The 20,378-nt window shown below is 44.9% G+C and overlaps 5 protein-coding genes across 5 annotated transcripts; 3 read left to right on the forward strand and 2 right to left on the reverse strand.

Annotated features, from left to right (window-relative positions):
* Window positions 1-31: 31 nt before the first annotated feature.
* LOC6898449 (helicase ARIP4) lies at window positions 32-7,432 on the reverse strand. Its single transcript, XM_015184330.2, has 7 exons — window positions 7,071-7,432; window positions 3,190-6,155; window positions 2,931-3,129; window positions 2,138-2,870; window positions 1,969-2,077; window positions 1,674-1,907; window positions 32-1,611 (listed from the first exon to the last, which is right to left on the reverse strand). Coding segments are annotated over exons 1-7 (4,983 nt in total). The 5' UTR covers window positions 7,073-7,432; the 3' UTR covers window positions 32-871.
* Window positions 7,433-7,567: 135 nt separating this feature from the next.
* On the forward strand, window positions 7,568-10,068 carry LOC4804325 (beta-1,4-glucuronyltransferase 1). The gene is made up of 5 exons (XM_033377558.1): window positions 7,568-7,672; window positions 8,448-9,280; window positions 9,358-9,511; window positions 9,570-9,956; window positions 10,024-10,068. The coding sequence occupies exons 1-4, from the start codon at window positions 7,568-7,570 to the stop codon at window positions 9,792-9,794; spliced, it is 1,317 nt and encodes a 438-aa protein (XP_033233449.1). The 3' UTR covers window positions 9,795-9,956; window positions 10,024-10,068.
* A 242-nt stretch (window positions 10,069-10,310) lies between these two features.
* Window positions 10,311-10,736, forward strand: LOC26533066 (uncharacterized). Its single transcript, XM_015184331.2, has one exon. The coding sequence runs from the start codon at window positions 10,311-10,313 to the stop codon at window positions 10,734-10,736; it is 426 nt and encodes a 141-aa protein (XP_015039817.2).
* A 225-nt stretch (window positions 10,737-10,961) lies between these two features.
* Window positions 10,962-18,273, forward strand: LOC4804326 (lisH domain-containing protein C1711.05). The gene is made up of 6 exons (XM_001360866.4): window positions 10,962-11,201; window positions 15,377-15,418; window positions 15,790-16,221; window positions 16,461-17,192; window positions 17,260-17,567; window positions 17,636-18,273. Exons 3-6 carry the CDS (start codon window positions 15,942-15,944, stop codon window positions 17,726-17,728), a joined length of 1,413 nt encoding a protein of 470 aa, XP_001360903.4. The 5' UTR covers window positions 10,962-11,201; window positions 15,377-15,418; window positions 15,790-15,941; the 3' UTR covers window positions 17,729-18,273.
* Window positions 18,274-19,109: 836 nt separating this feature from the next.
* LOC6898450 (venom allergen 3-like) lies at window positions 19,110-20,284 on the reverse strand. Its single transcript, XM_002138457.3, has 2 exons — window positions 19,435-20,284; window positions 19,110-19,377 (listed from the first exon to the last, which is right to left on the reverse strand). The coding sequence occupies exons 1-2, from the start codon at window positions 20,251-20,253 to the stop codon at window positions 19,327-19,329; spliced, it is 870 nt and encodes a 289-aa protein (XP_002138493.2). The 5' UTR covers window positions 20,254-20,284; the 3' UTR covers window positions 19,110-19,326.
* Between the last annotated feature and the right edge of the window lie 94 nt (window positions 20,285-20,378).

The raw sequence follows: 20,378 nt of genomic DNA on the forward strand, positions 1-20,378 counted from the left end.
AGCGAGGGGAGAAGTATGAACTACACGGATGAATGTTTCAGTATAATACCATTACTTTATTTCTTACAGCTAACATTTTTTAATCAAAGCTTGTTTATATTTTCGAATGTTTTTTTTTTCATTTGTTTTTAGATGTTTTGTTGTATTTATTAGATGGAGGTAGGCATGCACTACACACACCAAAGAGAGACCAATCTTCGAATGTTTGCTCGAATGAGTTTTACTATCCCATATCCATGGGCTTCTAAATTAAATAGATTTGGATAGAACGAGTTGTGTAAACACTATGTTAAAATCTAAGAATATTTATTCATTTTTCGTTTGTATCTTTTCATAACGAAAATGTGTAAACTAATGTTATCCATTTAAAGGGAATTAACTATAATATTGTAATAAATAACTTAAATGAAAAATAACCTTAACGGTAAGGAATAAAGCCCCCGACCTTTATCTGTATTTCCAGTCAAGAGTACACGCCCAAGCAACAAAGTAAAAACTGACACAGAACAGGTTTAGCTGTCTGGTTAATCAGACAGTAATAGGAATAGGAAGCATTCTGTTTGGTTTAGCGATCAGTAATAACGATCTGAATAATTATCTAATCTAATGATATAATAATGTTTTGCAGCCAGTTTTTCTAATGGTTTCGAACAGAAAAGATTCTTAAACTAAAAAATATTCTTGCTCTTTGAGTATAATTAAAAGAACAAAACCTAGTCCTACTTTTAAAACAACAGCGAAGAAGCGCAACTTTATAACGTTTAAAAAAAGAGAAAAAAATTGTCCTTTTTTATTAAAATTAAGTTTGAGGAGTGGCATCTTCGCCCTCAACTGGACACAGATAAATAGAAGCAGCATTTATTTACATTCGTTATTGCGACGACCACTCGTTGATTGGGTAAGTAGTGCTCCCGATGTACGAGGGCTGTCGAATAGACTCATTTGACGCTGGCGTATTTACAACCGAACTCCAGTGTGGTCTGGGAAATACATTTGAGTTTACATACGACGACGGCCCACCGATGTATCCTGTCGATGGGTGTAGGTTGGAATGGTAGGGTGCGAAATTCAAGTTGCCGTAGGAGGTGTAGTTGTTAATGTGATAGCCGCCGGATGCGGGCGGGGTGGCCTTGTGCTTATTGTCATAGTAATCGTAGTACTGGGGTGGATATGAGTGCTGAAAGTGCTTCGGTTGGAAATATGAACTTTCTGCCGTCTCTGTTCCGTTGGGAGCAGGCGGATGCGAATGCGCTAGTGGCACATTCGACGGAACAGGATTGGCACTATTGTAGCCTTCGCTGCCTGCAGGTAGATGATTCTGATGTTTGTACGGCTGCTGTTGCTGCGGCTGCGGCTGCGTCTGTGGCTGTGGCCCCTGTGTCTGCTGCGGAAAGTTCAAGTCACAAGGCATCTGATGTGGATTTGGACCCGCATGAAGGGGGGCGGCTAAATTATTATTTGGTTGCGTTTGTGGCTTAAAATGTTGTAGATTCTCTGTGGGTTGTTTTCTTTCCTTCGAGGACATTTCTATCCGGCTTGAAGTTGTTTGCGCGCCTTCCTTATTCTTCACGATATGTGGCTCGTCGTCAGAGGTCAAGTCCTTTACAGTTTCTGCAAAAAATAACAAAATCCTTTAAGCATTTACAGAACTATAAGAGTTATACAAGGTATACCTTGCTCGGGCGTTTGTGGCTTTGCTACATCTGTGTCACAATCGGACGTTATGTCAATTACATCGTCCTTGTTCGGCTTTTCTGATTCATTTTTAGCCGTCGTTCTTATAGCTATTATTTTTCCGCTGTCCAATTGCATGTAGATGCCTTTGGTGGACTTCAAAACCATCACCCGTTGTCCAGCCTTCAGAATAATATTGGCCTTGTCCGAAGAGTTCGTGGGGATGACAACATCTGTAAAGAGCATTCAATTATTACGGGGATTGAGGGAGGCGAATCATGTGAAAATACATACCAAGCGGCAATGTCATTTCCTGTGCTGTCATTCCCTGCCGTTGCCACACATCTGCGGGAATCCAACGAGTTGTGCGTCCTCCAGCAGAGACAGAGGTGGTCGACTTTACCTGCAATCCATTATATACATACATGATATACGTTTTATCATGAATTTATAAGGTACTTACCGGTGCAATTGGTCGGGACACAATAGTTCCATCATTATTCACAATCTTGTAGTGCGTTTTAACGGGAGCATAGGCAAACTTCTGATTAACGGCAGCCTTCTTTTCCAGCTCGTAGCTCCGATGAGCCTGCCTTTTCTCAGCCTGCGACAGTTTTCTATCCTTTTGATCAACCAACAAGCTGTCGTGTAAGAAGGGTTCCTTGGTCACACAGTGTCTGTGGAGCTCAAGGAGGGTATTGATGATGGGGTCTACATGCACATGGGGGATCGGGGTTTCAGCTTTTTCCTTTTCCGTCTTAGACGGAGACTCATCACAGGTGCCATTCTGTGGTTTAGGCTCAACTATTGCAGTCGCATCTCCCTCTGCTGGGTCTATTTTCTCCTCTTTTGGCGTTACTTGCTCCTCTGTTGCTGGCAGTGTTTTCTCATCTGCTTGAATAGCCTTCTTCTGTTTTTCTTCTGGTATCGCTTCAGGCTCATCCTTTGGCTTGATTTGCTCCTTTGATGGCTCTTCCACTGGGGGATTTTTCGAAGTATCTGTGGCCTCATCATCAGAGTCATAATCGTGGCACAAGTTCGTTATCTCCTTCATGGAGAGATGTGCCTCGGGATTGCATTCGTCGACAATTCGATCGGACATGCCTTGTTTCTTGATTTGCCTATCATATATCTTCTTCTCCAGGCATTTGTCCATTACAATTCTATACACATAGCATGGCTTCGTCTGTCCGTATCTAAGAACAAATTATTGTTATTCGATGGCTGTTGTATTGCCAGTAGGTCGTTGTGCTTACCTATAAATCCTATATACAGCTTGCGTATCGTGGCAGGGATTCCAACTGGCATCAAAAATGATAACACGATTCGCTCCAGTCAGATTGATGCCCAATGAGCCAGCCCTCGTCGAGATTAGAAATAGCTTCACTTGACTATTTGCATTGAATTCATTGACTAGCCTCTCCCTTTCCTGCGAGGAGGTGGACCCATCCAGACCTGCAATCAATCATTAATTGGGTTGAATAAAAAGGTGGTTTTTATATGACGAACACTTACGAAAGTATGAGTAACTTCTGGTCCAAAATTGATTGGTGCCGGGCACGTAACTGGTCTTCAGGTAGCCCTCGAGTATGTTCAACGTAAGGAGGGATTGGCTAAACAGCAATATACGATCGCCGAACTGCATGCTCTCCTTCAGGATGCAAAAGAATATCTCCATTTTGGGCGAATTCTCTATTTGGCCAGCCACATAGTTCCTCATTAGATCGACCGCCCATGAACATGAGAATTCGTCGTTCCGTTTAGTCTTCAACAGCTTTTTATTTGCTTCGAAGCCAATGCCAGTGCCGCCGGCTACGTTCTTCAGGCCCGGCACGACACTACAACCACTTGGCTTGAGGGCATTGGCCTCATTGTCCAGCTGATTATTGGAACACGGCGTTTGGATGTTCGTTTCGACTGTTTTTATCTCATTCGTGTCGAGATCCACAATTTCCGAGGATCCTGTAATACTTTCAAAGTCCTTCGACATATTTGTATCCGTCTGTTTTATCACCTCAACAAAGCCCGGTTTGGACAGGATGGGACAGCTCGATTCCATCCAATAGTTGTTCTTTCCTATGGTTTCCGCACCGAACGACCCATAATTAAGGGGTTCCCCGTAGGCCAGATTGGGGCTGCTGCAGCTCTTGTTTAGATATTTTGCATTCAGATCGGATGCCACCGGGGGCATATTGAACAGGCCCTCAGTTCCGTTGGAATTAGAGGCCACTTCAATGGTTTCGCTGCTCTTCTTCTCGCAGAGAGGAGACAGAGAGGCCGAGGCCGCCATGTTCGATGAAGGATTGGATTCTTGATTGGAGTCTGTGATTGGAGTGGGAGCGCTCTTCGAAAGCTCTTCGTCGATTTCTAAATCTAAGTCAGTCTCACATTTCTTCAGAAAGTTGTACAGTACATCCGGATGATTCCAGATCTTACAGCAAACAGCAAAGGCCTTCAGGGGATTGGGAAACGCCTTCTTTCGCACCACATCAGTCATGAAGGTGTCGTAAAGCTTCCGCTGGAACGCCGTCATTTTCACGAGAATAACATATTCGTGCTTCTGCGGCAGCGTGATCTGCAATACTTTGTGGGAGCGTCGCTGCACGAAGCCCAGCAGCAGGGAGTGCAGCACGTGCGCTCTGTATCTCATGAGTTTTATGTCGTCTGGGGTGGAGTCCACGCACTGGCCATTCTGGATGGGCCTCTCGAACATGTTGCAGAACTCTGTGCGGGTTCCCAAATAGTTTGGCCGCACAAAATCCACCATGCACCAGTACTCAAGAAGGTTATTCTGCAAGGGGTAGCCCGTAAGTACAATGCGGCGACGAGTCCGTATCTGCTTCAGGGCCAGGGATATGCCGGCATGCGAGTTCTTGATCCTATGCCCCTCGTCACATATCACCAGATCTGGACCAGGTTTAACGAGTGCTTCGAACACCCGATTCATAAGATCGCTGCTGGCGTCGTGGCCATCGGCCCTAAAGGCGTTGGCGCCTTTCCGCTTGCGGGTTCGCACCAGCTTCAGGGCCAAGAGTCGGAACAATTCGTATCCGATCAGCAGAACGCCGCCTTCCTGCACCCAATTCAATATAACTTTCGCGCGAGCAGTAAGTGTCTTCTGCTGGTCGTTCAGAACATAAATGTCGAATTGGCGCGGACGAATGTTGTGGTCGGCGGTGTAGCGGGGCACCCACATATTGAACTCGCTCAACCAATTCTGCAGCGTGTTGATGGGCATCACACAGAGAACCGTCTTGGCGGACGTGTGTCTTAAGAAAATATCACAGAAGGAAACAACTTGCAACGTCTTGCCCAGCCCCATGGAATGGGCAAGAATGCATCCGAAGCCGCTTGATTTGTTGAACCTTCGTGTCGATTCAATGATGTTGTCGTACAAGAAGCGAACGCCTCCGATCTGGTGCGGTTTTATCACCTTGGCTATTTGGGGGGCCAAGTACAAGGTCTCCTCGCCCTCGGGATGCGCAATGTTGACGACTACTTGTCCGTTTTCATCAGGAACATTATACAAATCCTTGACATGCATGCCACTGTTATGGGCATCGTCCGACTCGTTCAAGTCCTCCTCTTCCTCCTCCTCCTCCTCTTCCTCCGACAGGAGTATGCAGTCGTCATCCGAACTGTCATCAATGGTCACCACTTCCCCGGACGGCTCCACGCTGCTGGCCTCCTTATTTAGCACGTCGTCGATGCTACAGCTTAAACTACTATTCGTCTCATCAAATGTGTCCGACACGATTTCCTCCTCGGGAAACTCGACGGGAGCATCGTTAGCGTTAACATTTACGTTAACATTCACGTGGTTGGACACGGAACAGCTTTCAATTCCCTCGCTCTCGTCCAGCTGCAATATGCGGAAGAATTGCTTGTGGACAACCTGCTTCTGGATTTCGCGCATTGACTTCTGTTGACCAGCAACGCGAGCCAAGCGTTCGGCCTCCTCCTTCTGGGCCGCCAGCGTGGTTGTGTCCAGATTGTTCTCGTTCATCACATCCCTAATGTTCTTCCTGAGATGGAGGAGGTTCTTCTTCTCCTCGGCAGCCGTTAGATTTAGACCGATTTTCTTGTTCGTGCCCTGCTCTGCATCTTGGACAGAGTTCTTTCGCTTGTGGCCGTGAGGTACTGCTGTAATATTCTTCCCCACATCCTGTGGGATGGCGATGGCTGGATGTGGGATTCTGGTTTTGTCCGCGGATGTGTTTTCCACAGTGGGGATCGGCATCGGGTTCGCGATGTTGATGTTGATGTCTGTACTCATCTCCGGCATCTTAGCAGGTATGAGCGATCCACCGATTGCATTGATTGGCGGGGGATTGTGAAAATACCGCCTCGGATCATCCGGAAACATAAGCGATGGATGAAATTCATGTATATTGGGCCATGCTTCTGGATTCTGCAATCGTTGAGCGCCCGGATAATTGGGGTTTGACTCCTCCATGTTTATTTGTGGTGATGATGTATCCCTGCAAAGGAGGGGATTCGTCAGTTGGAATTTTTTAATCGAATTAAATTGCTTGGAAGGTGAGTGAGTCTTTACAGGATGACGAATATATTTGATTTTTAAGAATGTCGACGGACGTAAAGCCACAAAGGGTTAAACATTGGAGGGATGGGCGTTGTAAATAAACTTTATATACTTTATTCGAAATATTTATTTATGCATTTACTATGCGTGGTAAACAAAAGTTCTTGGACCAGATTAATATTTGCCAACATACGTACATACATACAGATGTAAGTGTGTATGTCTGTAAAAGCAAGTGTAATTAATGGGTTCGTCCCGCACCGTCTTCAACCGAACATACATACATATTTACATATGTAGGCATACATACATCACTGCTCACACTTCACTGTTAACAGCCATGAGAATGTGGATGTGGTCTTACATCAGAAGAAGGCGTATTACAACTCTCCAGTGCCATTAAAACGATATGTACATACAGGCCATGACGTGCTCAGTCAATATAGCATACATATAACTGTGCATACTATAGGTACATACATATAAATATGTCCTGGGACAGTGGACAGTTCTACGGCAGCTATGGCTTAAAGCCGAAAATAATCTCCATTAGCTTTGGACACCAAGTACCTACATACATTTGTATGTATGCATGTACACATTACATACAATGTCATGTAAGTACATACAGAAATCGTAACCGGAATGGAATCATTAGCTCTTATATACCTTTTTATGTACATGACATATGTACATGCAAAGCGGACTGTTTATGGTGAGCATTATTAAACACTATCATATGAATACACACAAATTTAATTACAAAGGGTACTTTTCGTGGGATTTTTTCTTCACAAATTGAAAGAACATTATGTACATAAATAAGGACAACTGCACTCACTACTATACGTACATTTACATGCAGCCGGCGAACTTGATTTTAAGATGAACGATTTAACAACACAGGTTCTTAATTATTGTTAGTGCATACATATGGATGTTTTTCTTTATGCACTAAGTATTTGAAGATTCAGTTTTTTCTATTATAGGATTTTGAGATTCACAATTTATAGGGTCCAATACATCTTGGAATCGTAGCTTTTAGAACATGCTTTAATCTTTTATTAAAATGTTACTCTCGATTGTATTTTTCTCACTGTTTTCAATGTGTATATATGTATGTATATAATGTATACATTACTCTACATAGATATAATACTGCAGTGTGACCGCGATGCAAAAAATGTGTGTGACCGTAAACAAATATTCACATACAATGACATACTGAAATCTGACATCGATAAAAGATTTTTTCTCAGCTGATTTTAAGCCGATAGACAAATTTAAAAATTCTTTACAAGGAGTTTTTACGTTCGCTATGAGTTCTGGTGGAGAAGAGGCCAAATGTAAATGGCGGCACCTGTCTATCAACTCGGTGCAATCTGTCTGTTTGCGAGGAAAATTCATGCCATTCAGGAAAATCGACAGGATATTACCAAAACGCTGATACAGCAGGTACAACATTGCCATCCACGTCTGCTGATCTACAATTTTATTTACTTCCTCTTTCAGTTAATTCTAACTGCCGTCTAAAGACCGTCGCGACGATCGAAATAAAGTGCTCTTCAAAATGCATTGGACGATATAACAGTCAGCCAACGATGTACAATTTCATGGTGATGGATTATTGATTATACGATTATTTTTAATAAGTAGAAAATCTAAAAATCCCATTCCAACGGGGAATTACATGATGCCGATTCAGTGGTACTTCGATAACAATCTTAGAGGCACATAATCGCCGAAAGTATCGATAGCGTCTCACATAATGTACCATGTACAACAAAACAAGAAAATACGTCCCATCTCTAAGAAAGAAAACATCAACTTGTACCTAATTTTATTGACTTCATCGAGGAAATTGATGTAAAACTGTAACAAGTACTCTATAACACAACATCTACTATTCTCTGACTTGGCAATTAGTACCTTCATACAGGCGATCGGCCAAACAATCGCACACCACTGAAGGGCACACTCAAACAAATTAAAAAAAAAAAAAACTATGGTATGTAAGAGCTGTTAAGCCTATTTAATGGTTTTAATGTGATACCTTTAATCTCAGTGCCACCTATCAAATTTGAGTTCTCTAAAAATTGCTCTGGCGATTCTGTTGATAAACATATTATGGTTGTTTAAGCAGCAGCTGGCAGGAGATGCATCGACGAAATGCAAGAAGGCAGAGCACATCGCTCCATCCCGAAATCCAATCGCGGCAGACTGCCCCTAGCACTCAGATATTGCCTTTTCGTTGATACAGCCGCTTGCAGGATTGGACAGTTTGCTCGCTCCGAACAACACTGCTCCGTTGGCATTCGATAATGTCGACCTGAGCTATGGTCGCTGGGATAGCCAGCATTTGTATAAGATCAAGGACTTTGCTCTCCTAGGGGAACAGTACACCGAGTCATCTGAGAGCAGTTTGGTCTGCCTCGCCACTCAAACTTCGGTGGAACGCTTGAACTCCTTGCCTCAGGTCGCTACAAACTGGCAAGGGCCGATGTCAGTGGCCGTGTTCTCTGCCAGCCACGAGGAATTTGTTGTCTTGCAATACTTTGTTACATATATGCGGCTTTGTTTCCCAAACATAAGGGAAAACGCCACTTTCCACTTGCTCACTCCACCCGACTACGATAAGCTGCCCCGACTCGTATCCATTTCGTTTAATTTGAGGGGAAAATTCGACTGCCAGTATCCAGACAGAACGTTGAAGGCTTTGCTGAAACTCCGGTCCCTGAAAAGTTTGCAGTGGCGACAAAGGAATCCCTATCCCCAAAATCACATGAGAAATTTAGCCCGGAAAGGTTGTCAGACAAAGTACACCTTTCTCACAGACATCGACATAGTCCCAAGCACGAACAGTGTGCATCAACTCAACCAGTTCTTGAAAACCGCCAATTGCTCAAAGAACTGCGCCTACGTAATACCAACCTTTGAGATAGACGTTCGAGCCTCGTTTCCCCGCTCAAAGTATGGCCTTCAGAGGTTAATGAAAAAGGGTCTGGCGAGGCCATTTCACGAAAAAGTCTTCATCTACAACCAGTACGCGACAAATTTTAGCAAGTAAGTATTATAGTTTCGGCATATGTTTATGGTATGCTTACTCTGGCCTCGTTTATAAATCAACTAATATTTTTCAGATGGTTATCTTCGAATACAAACGATACGGAGGTCTCTATAAGCCACGTCGTTACAAATTTTGAATTTTTATATGAACCATTTTACATAGCAATCGACAGTGCACCAGCGCACGACGAACGATTCACAGGCTATGGGTTCACCAGGAACTCCCAGGTAAGCAATTGAAGTAATTTATGCCGGGTTTCAATCAAAAACTCAATATATTTTGCAGGTTTATGAAATGCATATTGCTGGATATCAGTTCTATGTACTGACGCCTGTTTTCACTGGCCATTGGGGCCTCCAGAGGAAGCAGGCGAGGCCTGCTTGGCGAGAACAGCAGAACAATGTGAATCGGAGAAAGTTCGATGTTTTCAAAAGCGAAATATTTTTGCGGTACAAAAATGATCCACGCCTGTTGTTACAATCTAAGAAGAATCAAATCCTAATCAAATAAATTAGTTGATAATATAAAAGCTCAGAAATGGTCTATGTCGAAGAAGGCTTTTCCAATCCTTTAGATTTTGGGAATATATTAGACAATTTAGAATAAATGAAAAGCGAACTTCACTAACTATAAAAGCAAAATAATTCCGAAAATGATTGCAGTCTAGTCGAGGTAAGCAAATTAGAATAAAATAATGTACGAGTAATGTAATGTCTAATTAGAGTGGAACATTTTGCAGCATGATTTTGGCGGGCATCTGATATTAAATTCTGAAATAACATCACCGTTTGGGTATTTTATTTGATTCGATATTGTAGTAGAAAAGGTTGTGTAAAACAGTGCCAAGGTGTAAGCAAAGCTCAAATGTTCGGACAGAATTCAATGGGGATGTTGCCTGTTTTAGTGGCTCTGCTGGAAGTGTGAAAGGATACATATGTATCCTGACTTCGGCCACTTTCCCATACTCCTCCAACGAATACAGCGCTAACAACAGTCTTACGAAGTGACCAACATGGCTGCGGAAGAATGGTCGTAATCGGTTTGAAAATCTTTAGCCGAGATCGCTACCTCAATGGGGCTGGAACGTTTCTCGAGGACCATCACAAATTCACGCTGGAGCTCCACACGAATTCAGGCATTGGGGGATACAAGCTAAAGCCCGTGGAGGTACCCTCAATGTCGTTCTGTGCCTCCATCCGTACCTTCTACCGCAGATTTATCAAGAATTCAATTCAAGCAGGCTTGACTTTAAGGATGTGGAATGTGTGGCCGGTTCCCAGCCGTATGTATTGGATAAAAGATGTTCTATTCGACACAAGCGACTGGGCCGCCATCATGCCCCGCGGACGGATCAAGGCCAAGTTGAACCTCTTGGATGAGGGTGACCAGGTCGGCGGGGTTGAGATTATTAACGATGAAACTTTAAGGACGGACAAAATAAATTGTCAATGAAAAATAAAAGTGATAGAAGAAGGGATAGAAGGTTGGAAGGGGGCGGGGGATTGGTGCTTCATCCACGCGAATGGGCGAGGTAAAGCAGAGCACGCAAGGATTTGTGATGCAAAGCACTAAACGGTGCAAAACAATGAGACAGAATTGCCGGAAGGAGAGAAGCGCAGGCGCCGTCCTTTGTCGAGCTTTCTCCCCTATCTCAAAAGCTTTCTCGTCCGCGGAGCGGAGGACAATAAAAGCTCCGTCCTTCGGCCACCTTTTCACAGTCTGTGGCAGTCAGATCCCGAGTTGTGTGCACGTCTGGAAAAACATAAATGAAACACAAAATCCCAAAGTGCAGTCAGGAAAAGTGTACTTTCTATTGTAATTAGAGTGAAATCGGAGTAACCAAAAGGTTCATGAAGTTGGAAGTGTTTAACGAATAAATTGATCAGAATGTCTATTTGGATGTAGGCTTCTGGGCAGGTGAGTGCATTCAATCCAAAACACCATCACCATCACCATCCCCACCCTCAGCCGAAGGCTTTGACATGTGTTTTTCGATTTTTCATTGCCTGGCGAGGAGTCAGTGCCAGTCGGACATAAAGAATCGAGAAAGCGAGTGTCCGTCTACCGCAATATGAGTGAAGACAGAATAAGGCAATAAAGTGGCAATGACCAAGCCCCAGAGCTGTTTACACAATTAGGTATCAGCTTTCCAGAGCGGGGGCAGAGAGAGAGACAACATGCCACGGCCACAATGGATGTGGATGTGTATGGGCCTCGTCGCATTGCCTTCTCCCACTGAGTCTCCGCGTATTGCGCCGCATTCATTTCAATGAGTCCCGTCCCGTATGCTGATGTCGCTGTCGATGGCGATGATGATGCCATTGTTGGCCATGTCCTGGCTGGGTCCGGCACTCCATCATCGTCGTGTTTTGCTTCTGTGGGAGCAGTGGTATAGGCATTGATATCGATGTCCCTATTCCCACCCTCTATCCTCTATCCCCTATCCCCTATCCCCCATCCCCTATCCCCCATCCCCTATCCCTGTTCCACACCCATCCCTTTGACACTTGTTCGTGTGTTTGCTTACGTGGTCGCACCGCCCCGTCCCCCCTCATTCTTTGCCAGTAATTGCGGTTCGAGTGTCGGCGGGAGCAGCCAATTAATATCCAATTTGCGTAATTGTTTTGCCTTCCATTCATTGATGGGTGTTCGGCGACAATCCCCTTTTGATGGAACCCCCAAAATTCAGGAGCATAAAAAACAGAACTTAAATATTCATTCCATTTCCATTTCGCGGCAAACGTTTCCCAATAATGGCCAACAGAAAAAGAGCGCTCACTTTCCTTTTGATTTTATGACCAGACCTGGGCGTCGGGGCAGGGTAATGCTGATGCTGATGGCATCCAATCCAATAACCACAAAGAAAGGAAAGCAATTTGCATCTTCTGCATTTCGCAGATACAGTTTCACAGTTCCTCAGGCGATGCTTTTAGCCCGCAGAATTGGCCAGAATAGCAGCAAAGGGCTTTGCTGTGCTGCGCTTTGGATTGAACAGGCGGGGGAGCGACCTCGGACGCGTCAAAAGCAGTCATATCCTCCTCCTATTGCTCGGGCCACACGATGGCCAAAGTTGAAATGCATTTATTTATGCTTTGTATTTGACATGGCTTGCAGCGAGGAGCCTGGAGCCTGGAGCGGTGTCTGCGGGAGGGAGCTCACATGAAATGGCAATATACAATTCAGTTGTCTTTTGTTGCTTTTTGTTTTGTAAAATGCAAGTACTATCTGGGTCAGAGGTGGCTATTTATAGCGATCGAGTCACTATGGTCCAGGCACGGTACTCGTACTACATATTTGATGAATTCTCACGGCCAATATGTAATGTCTTTGTTTGCGACAGCTACGAGAAAAAACAATTTACTGCAAGAAGACGTCGTGCCCACGTGGCCAGCGTGGGACAGGACAGTTGTGGGGCCGGAGAGGGGGCAGTAAAACTAGACAGTAAATCTAGGGCCAACTCCGGCCCTGCTAGCTCTTTGCTGTGAAATTAATGAGAATGTCAGATAGATTGTTCTGCCATGGCTGCGAGTCAAAAGTCTCGATTAAAGATTAAGCATTTACCCTTCCTCCCACTTCCACTTCCACCGCACTCCCATTCTATGCGAAACTCATGCGTTTGCCTGACTTTCCGGCATTCATTAAGAATTCATAATCAATGGCTCTGTTGGCTGCCAAGACGTTGCGGGTGGGGTGCATTATAAATGCATGCATCTACCTATCCTATTGTTGCCAACTGTTGCTCCAAGGACACGCCCACGACATCGGACTGTCACCGCGGCAGAGTATTTCGGTTGTGGTACGGCACACTCGTCTGAGACCCCGCACTCAGCAAACTAATCCAGCGGATTCTGAGCCACTGAACCTGAACGCAAGCTACTCCATAGAAAGGGGTTTTTCAGTGAAATGAAGGTACATGCGAATGAAAGTACATATGTATGTACAGCAGCGAATATGCTCTCTTGCATGGGTGGGTGGGGGTTTGGGAAGGATGGTGAAGACTCGATGGCGGATGATTGCCATTGTTCGGGCCTCGCATCGCGTTCCATCCCATCTCATGGCAGCTGCTTATGAATATACAAGCTGGGGATTTGCATGCATCCAATCAGGGAACTGAGCGGGGATCCATACCGCCGTGGATTGTGGGCCTTCTTCTCTTCTGCTTGGTCGAACCTGCTTGCCGAGTCAACAGCAATTGGAAGTTTATTGTCTGCAAATATGCAAGGATAAATGTTTGCGGAATTAACAAGCAAAGAGTGGGAGAGCGCACACAGAGGAAAACCCTCTTCTCCGTGGAGAATCTATCAAAAGATGATTATGTAGTACCGGTACTCAAATAGACGAAACACTTGCCACACTTATGGCCGCCGTAATTGGGATTCACATTCACCCACACAAAGTGCGTCATCCTGCATCATCTGGGTCCCGTCCCCTAAGGAAATGAGTTTTCTCGCCGTGCAGCAGCCAATAAGCATAATTATAGTTTCTACACACACACACTCGTAATTACGAGTACCCCGTAGGTGGTTCTCCCGGTCCCTCCAATATGCGTAGGTGTTGGGTGGAGACCTCCTCTCGTCTCAGGTCCTTGGCGCTGCATTTGAATCTGGGTGCTGTGTAATCTGCATAATAATGAGAACAGTCTGCCAGGACAGACAGCTGTTTGAGTGGGCGGAGATCCAAACTTGCAACAACTTGTCGCTTTCTAGTGCTCGTGGAAACTATAAACAGCTCAAGTGTGAGGAGGGGGCGCGCTTTAAATTGGTCAAACAGCCACAGTCAGGTCTCATTAAGTCGGAAATGGGTGCAGCAACAGGCTTCGTCCCATCAACTCTTTCGCAAATGTAGCTATGCTATCCATTAATTATATTTTTGATTAATTAGATCTGTATCTATATCTTGCAACGACACATCATAATCCGAATTTTATTTAAATTAAGTTTTTAGCATCCAATTTGACAAAGTCTCAAACAAACAGAAAGATGAATTATAGCGATTCACATTGCAAGGAAGTAATTTATATAATTTCAAAATAGTAAACATATGTAGGAGTACATACATTTATGTACATATGGGCATTTCAATGATGTCGAACTGGACAGTGGTCCCGGAAACATTTAACGTGAAAAATTTACAATAGGCCTTAATTAGATAGACGACATTGGTTAATTAAAGATTAAAAATACACCATTAGCCGAAATTGGCCCATTTTTCTGAGATTTTTTTAGATAGAGAAATAGGTTAGAGAGATTCTCTTATAAGACTGATTTAAATGAATTTGCACATCGAAGTTGTGAAAACGTTGTGAGTTGCTGCTGCGACCGTAGTTGTACATTTATACCCTATGGCTCTCAGTATGGCTCTCCTCCGGCAGACGACAGACTGCGTGCGAGATAGACAGAAAATCAGGTCGATTTGTTACTTTTGGCTATACAAATCCAATCTGATTCGGCAATCTGGTAGATATGGTGCGTTCTTAATTTTCTCGTATCTTTAAAATTGTGGAATCCCCAGACTTTCATACTTTGTGGGGGCGGAAGTGGGCTGGGCGAAGTTTTAAAATACTGTAACAGATATATATAGCAGAAGTCTGGATACAAACTATCACTGAGCACTAGGCACTCATAGGGACAGACAGGCGGACGGACGGACAGATGGACAGCCAGACATGGCTCTATCCACTCGGTTATTAATGCTGATCAAGAATATATATACTTTGAAGGTAGGAAACGCCTCCTTCTGGGCGTTACACAACGCAAATACCCCTAATATACCCCTATACTCATTTTGAGTATCGGGTATAAAAATCGCTACATAATTCAATTATAATGTGTTTTTATTGAATTTTAATTTGTTGGGAATGCCACACACAAATACATATTTAAAGGCATGAACATATATATTGTTTGTGATGCTTTTGGATTGTAACTCCGTCCGCTCTGTCTTTGTGTGTTGGTAATAGTCCGACTGTCTCTGTTCGCCTGCATGTGGATTTTTGCCGTGTGGGTGTTTTGGTTTGGGGCTTCCGAGTATTGTCCTCCGACGAGTGCAGTTTTAGTGAAATCATAATTAAATTTGTTATCATTAAATTACAGCTGACTGGACTCGATTGGATTCGATTCGGGCTGGGCGTTCGGGTAAGTGGAAAATAATCAGAGGCATTAATTAAGCTGCAGTAATTTATTTAAAACAAAGCCCGTGCATGTAAGCAGGCCAGCGAATAAAGCCCGACACACAAAATCCATATTCAAACATCCATATTGTTCACTCCACTCCACTCCACTCCACTCCACTCCACTCCACTCCACTAGACTCCACCATGTAAATGCATTGATATCCGTGTAATTTCTATCCATTCACTCTCTATAATATTTGAAATTGTATCCTGTACCTATCTGTTTCTGTATCTGTATCTATATCTGTTTCTGTTTATATATCTTCCTCTCTACTTATCTTGTTCTACGTCCTGTATCTTCCGTAACTCTTTCATTCAATGTCGTGAGATCAGAAGACAAGGTCCAATGCTAATATCCCTAGAAAGCACATCAACGGAAAGTACAGCTGCTAGAGAGAATTGAAGGAGGATCCACCGATACACGTCGATACATACCTACCTACCTATATACTCGTATACGTCTCGAGTGGGGGAGACTCAGAGCCATGGCGCCATTTAAGCTGAAGTTCCGCATGGGCAGCTCCCGGAGCACATCGCAAGAGCACGACCCGGACCCGCAGGTGAACGAGGCCCTCTTGGGCAACCAGCAGCAGCAGCAGCAGCAGCATCAGCAACAACAAGAGCTGCTCCAGCAACACGTGGTGGAGGCCAGCAGCAGCTCCAGCCTAGACCTGGCCGACTGCAATGGCCTGGGTCCGATGAGCAGCGAGCGAAAGCTCCTGTTGCCACAGAATAAGGCCCTGAACCTGAACAGCAACAGTATGCGTAAGTACCCGTATTAGGAATGGGGACTGTAGAGATACGTATTTAGATAAAAACAAAAGATCCTAGTATTGGAAGTGAAACCCTCTATAAATTAGCCAGCATGAACCTTCTAGTGTACCTTCGAGCATGCACTAAAGCATTTTCCTAACTCTGCATTCTAATGCACCATCCTCCTCCTCTGGATTTAAATATTCCTTTTCGAATTCGTGGTTGCATGCTCATCATTGGATCTCTTGCAGGTTACCTCAACCAGAGCCGCACGCCGTGCATCAACGAGTCGCTGACGGACACTGACGCCGACATTTTGCCCACCACCCCACCGCCTTCCTACGAGCATGTGCTAGAGGAGGACACGCGCTTGTCCCAGCATCAGCGACAGGTATCCCTGGACAGCGCCGCCACGCCCAACCAGAACAGTCGCAGGAGCTCGGCGAACAGCTCGCGGCACAGTGCGGCCCAGCTCAGCGCCGCCTTGGAGGAGCAGCTGGAGGGGGGGGACAGCAGCAGCAGCACCAGTAGCAGCCTATGCAACGATCCGGACTGCCAGCAGAACCAGCAGAATCTCAACCAGAACTACTCGCATTGTGGCGGCAGCAACATCAGCAACAGCAACAACAACAACAACAACGAGGGGGAACCGATCGCCGAGGGAGTGTTCGAGCTGGAGCAGCAGAGCGACACGGAGTTTGACTGCCCGGAGGACGACCTCAACACGATTAGCGTGAACGAGTTTCTGCTAGAAACGGAAATGGCGGCATCCTCCCGGTGCACGGAGAAGCTCTACGCCGGCGAGGAGGATGGGGATGATGCAGATGGCCAGTGCACGGACGACCAGTGTGCCCAGTGCAGCGAGGAGCGTGGAGCGCAGGGGGAGGAAGGGGCTCTCGACGGGGACGAGGCCAGCACCAGCAGTCAGGCAGCAGCATTCTATGACCCTCTCTTGAACCGCGGCAGCTACAACTACAACGAGGGTGAGGCCAAATACCATCATGCATAAGTCACTTATCTACCCCTTACCCCCTAACCACTGTATCGCAGGTGGCAATTCCAATTCAAGGCCCGTCTCCAGCAATAGCCAGCAGTGCCAGGAAGCCTGCTGTGTCGGCTCCGCCTCTGGCTCGGTGGCTTCCCGTTCCCGCAGCGGACGTCGCCAGCAGCAACTTCAGCAGCAGCATCAGCAACCCAATTGCCACACCAATCTTCTCACACCGGAAATGATGAGCAACAAGACGAGCAAGGAGATATACAAGGATCTAGCCAAGCAATGGGGCATCACATGCAAAATGTCCGAGAGCTGTCGGTGCATGGACTGCCAGAGTAATTATTTCGACTGCGATTACGATGATGTGAGTAGAAGTATCCATCCCCCCATCCCCATCCCAATTCAACTGAGAATTCGCCCGATTTCTTCCAGAACGAGCACCATAAGACAGACGGCGGCTTGGGCGCCGGCACCCCCATGTTCATCAGCGAGGTAATGCACGGCTCTGGATGCACCATTTTGTAGAGCGAGACCCGGAACCCAGTCCCTCTGGTGGGCTATAGATTTGCTGAACAGATGTCCCATTGTCTTATAGAATTAGTAAAACATTAGTCGAAACGAAGCTTCACAAGCTTGTACGAGTATGTGTAAAACGTTATAATACTCCTCCTATTCTGTACACCCGTACAGAGACCCCGTTGGGAAAGAGAAGGAGCAGCTTCACTTAATTTGCACTGAATGTTTGCACACTTTTTTGCCATACAAGTGCACTGATATGTATATGTTTGTTATTCTAGAGTATCAAGTAAAGTAATTCATAGAATGGAATGCCAATTGGCCAGCCAGCGCAAGCGAAAGGGCCTTAAAAAGGTCAATTGGGAATGGAATGTCCCTAAGAAAAGAAAGCGGCGATAAGTACATATATTTTTGGTGTCGAGTGTAGGACTTATAGATATGTAAGCAAAGCCAAAATTTTGGGCAACATTTTGCAAACGAATCGAATCAAATCGAATCGAAGACGAACTAATTATAATATAGGCATTAACCCACCTTGAAGATGAAAATATGAATATCCCTGAGTGTGTTCTTTCCTTTAGGGTTCTTATATCCCTCGAATGAAACGATTGTGGAAGGCCTTGGCACTCGGCTCCCACTACTGCGGTAAAACTCGAGCTTATCGTACCGAAATTCCCCAAAACTTTGCTTTATCTGTAGGGTTTATATGTATTTTTGTACATGCATAGAAAACTAGAAGAATTACTCTGAACATGATCCAACAATAAGGTGTAGTTGGCCGGCATTCCAGTGCCCTTGAAAATGTATACTCGTATTCGTAGCTCTGTCTGGGCTTATCCCCCACCCAACCCCTTGGATTCCGAGAATTGCTAATTACTAACGAAAATGAACAGCAGCCAAGCGATAGATTAAGCTAGTCGGCACTTTTGTGCTCTGTGGCGGGGATACTGATGCTCTGATCCGATCTCCTGAAAGTCTATGCGAAACTAAGTTAACTTCATCGACACGATACGACGACACGATATGAAACGGCACAACGTTAATTATTTATGTATTAATCCAAACGATCTGATAAACGTAATCTGAAGGTAAAATAGTACTCGTATTGTCCCAATCTAGAATCTTTGAATGATCAATATATAGTATGATACGTGTTTAATCTTACGCTACAAATAGTGTTCCGCGATGAAGGGGGTTTCATTCGTAAACGAAGCAGATAAAAGCCAAAATTGGTAGAAGAAATGAAACAAAGATAACAAATAGTAAAGGTACCATAATCGATAGTAAAAGCAAAAACTGACTAAGTCTGTTAGCTATTAGAGAGTGTTAGAGTATTAAATGGATATGAAGATTAAACAAATCAAACTAAAAATAAACAACTACAGAAATGTTGAAAAAATACATCATATATTCCAATTAAATTTGTAATTAAATCACACAAGAAGCAAACCAAACGAACCGAACTGGCCTGGTCAATGTTAGTTCAATTAAAAAAGGATCGTAGGAATTGTAACAATTGTATTTCGGATGTTACGCTTGAGCTTTGGTACTCGTACGACAAGGAAATCATAGGAAGCATAGCATACATAATACAGAATATATGTATATTAAACACCCAAGATTCTTGTTGTATTACTCAAGTCCTCATCGCCATGATCCTAAAGAGGGGAGGCACATGGGATAAAAGAGCAGGTGCAGCAGCTGTATATACTGACCTGTCCGAATATTCCTCCCTCGTTGCCACAAAGATGCTGATAGTCCTTACTGGGGTCCGCCTCCCAGATCTGGCAATCGGTGGCAGGTGGTCCTTCCTTATATACATACGAGCCCTGAATATTGGTGAAGTCAAAGTGGCAGGTAAGGAAGTGACAATGCCCTTGGGGCAGGTCGTCACTGCATTCTGTGGCCACAGCGACCCCACAGCCCACACGCGAAACGCGATCGCTGACAATGGTACTGAAGTGACCGGCAGTTATGTCTCTGCTGCCATCAAAGTTTGATATGAGCGACTCGGGATCCTTCACATCTAGGTGCTCATCAAACATCCGATCGAAAGCCAACCTTAGTACATCGGACATGCTGCGGCGGTCCATTGTGGAGCCCACAACACCCAGCGCCTCGCCTGCCATCGGAAACCGCTGGGTGGCCCGGCATTCGGAGTGCTTGAACGACACCGTGGAGGCGTGGCTGCGGGCCATGTAGCCCAGCTCCAGATCCCAGATAAGCTCTCGCATTCGCTTGGCAGCAGGGAAGATTTTATTGCTGCGTGTCTCCAGGAAACCGCTGGCCAACCTGTCTCGATAGGAGTTAAGCTGCTTCAGAATGATCGCATGAAACTTCTTGGTGTCCGGAATGGTGCCCTTGTAAGCGGCAACGGGCGGAAGCTCTGCATCCAGGCGGCACATGAAGTGTTGCCTGTTGGCCGCAAGGCAGAAATGGGTATCATTGTGGCAATAGTTGTAGGCGGACCCCTGCGGTAGGAGTGGGATCATTACCATGGCAATGGCAAGGCCCACATGCAGAAGTAGGACCATCCTTCATCAACGATTTACTTTACTGGAAATTTATAGTGAAAAAAAAACAATCAAACACGAATATTTGTTTGATTTCTGAAAAGTTAAACTGTCAAGGTTTATCAAATGTTTATTGTTTTCATTCT

The sequence above is a fragment of the Drosophila pseudoobscura genome, chromosome 3, assembly GCF_009870125.1.
Source record: "Drosophila pseudoobscura strain MV-25-SWS-2005 chromosome 3, UCI_Dpse_MV25, whole genome shotgun sequence".
In the NCBI taxonomy this organism is placed as follows: domain Eukaryota; kingdom Metazoa; phylum Arthropoda; class Insecta; order Diptera; family Drosophilidae; genus Drosophila; species Drosophila pseudoobscura.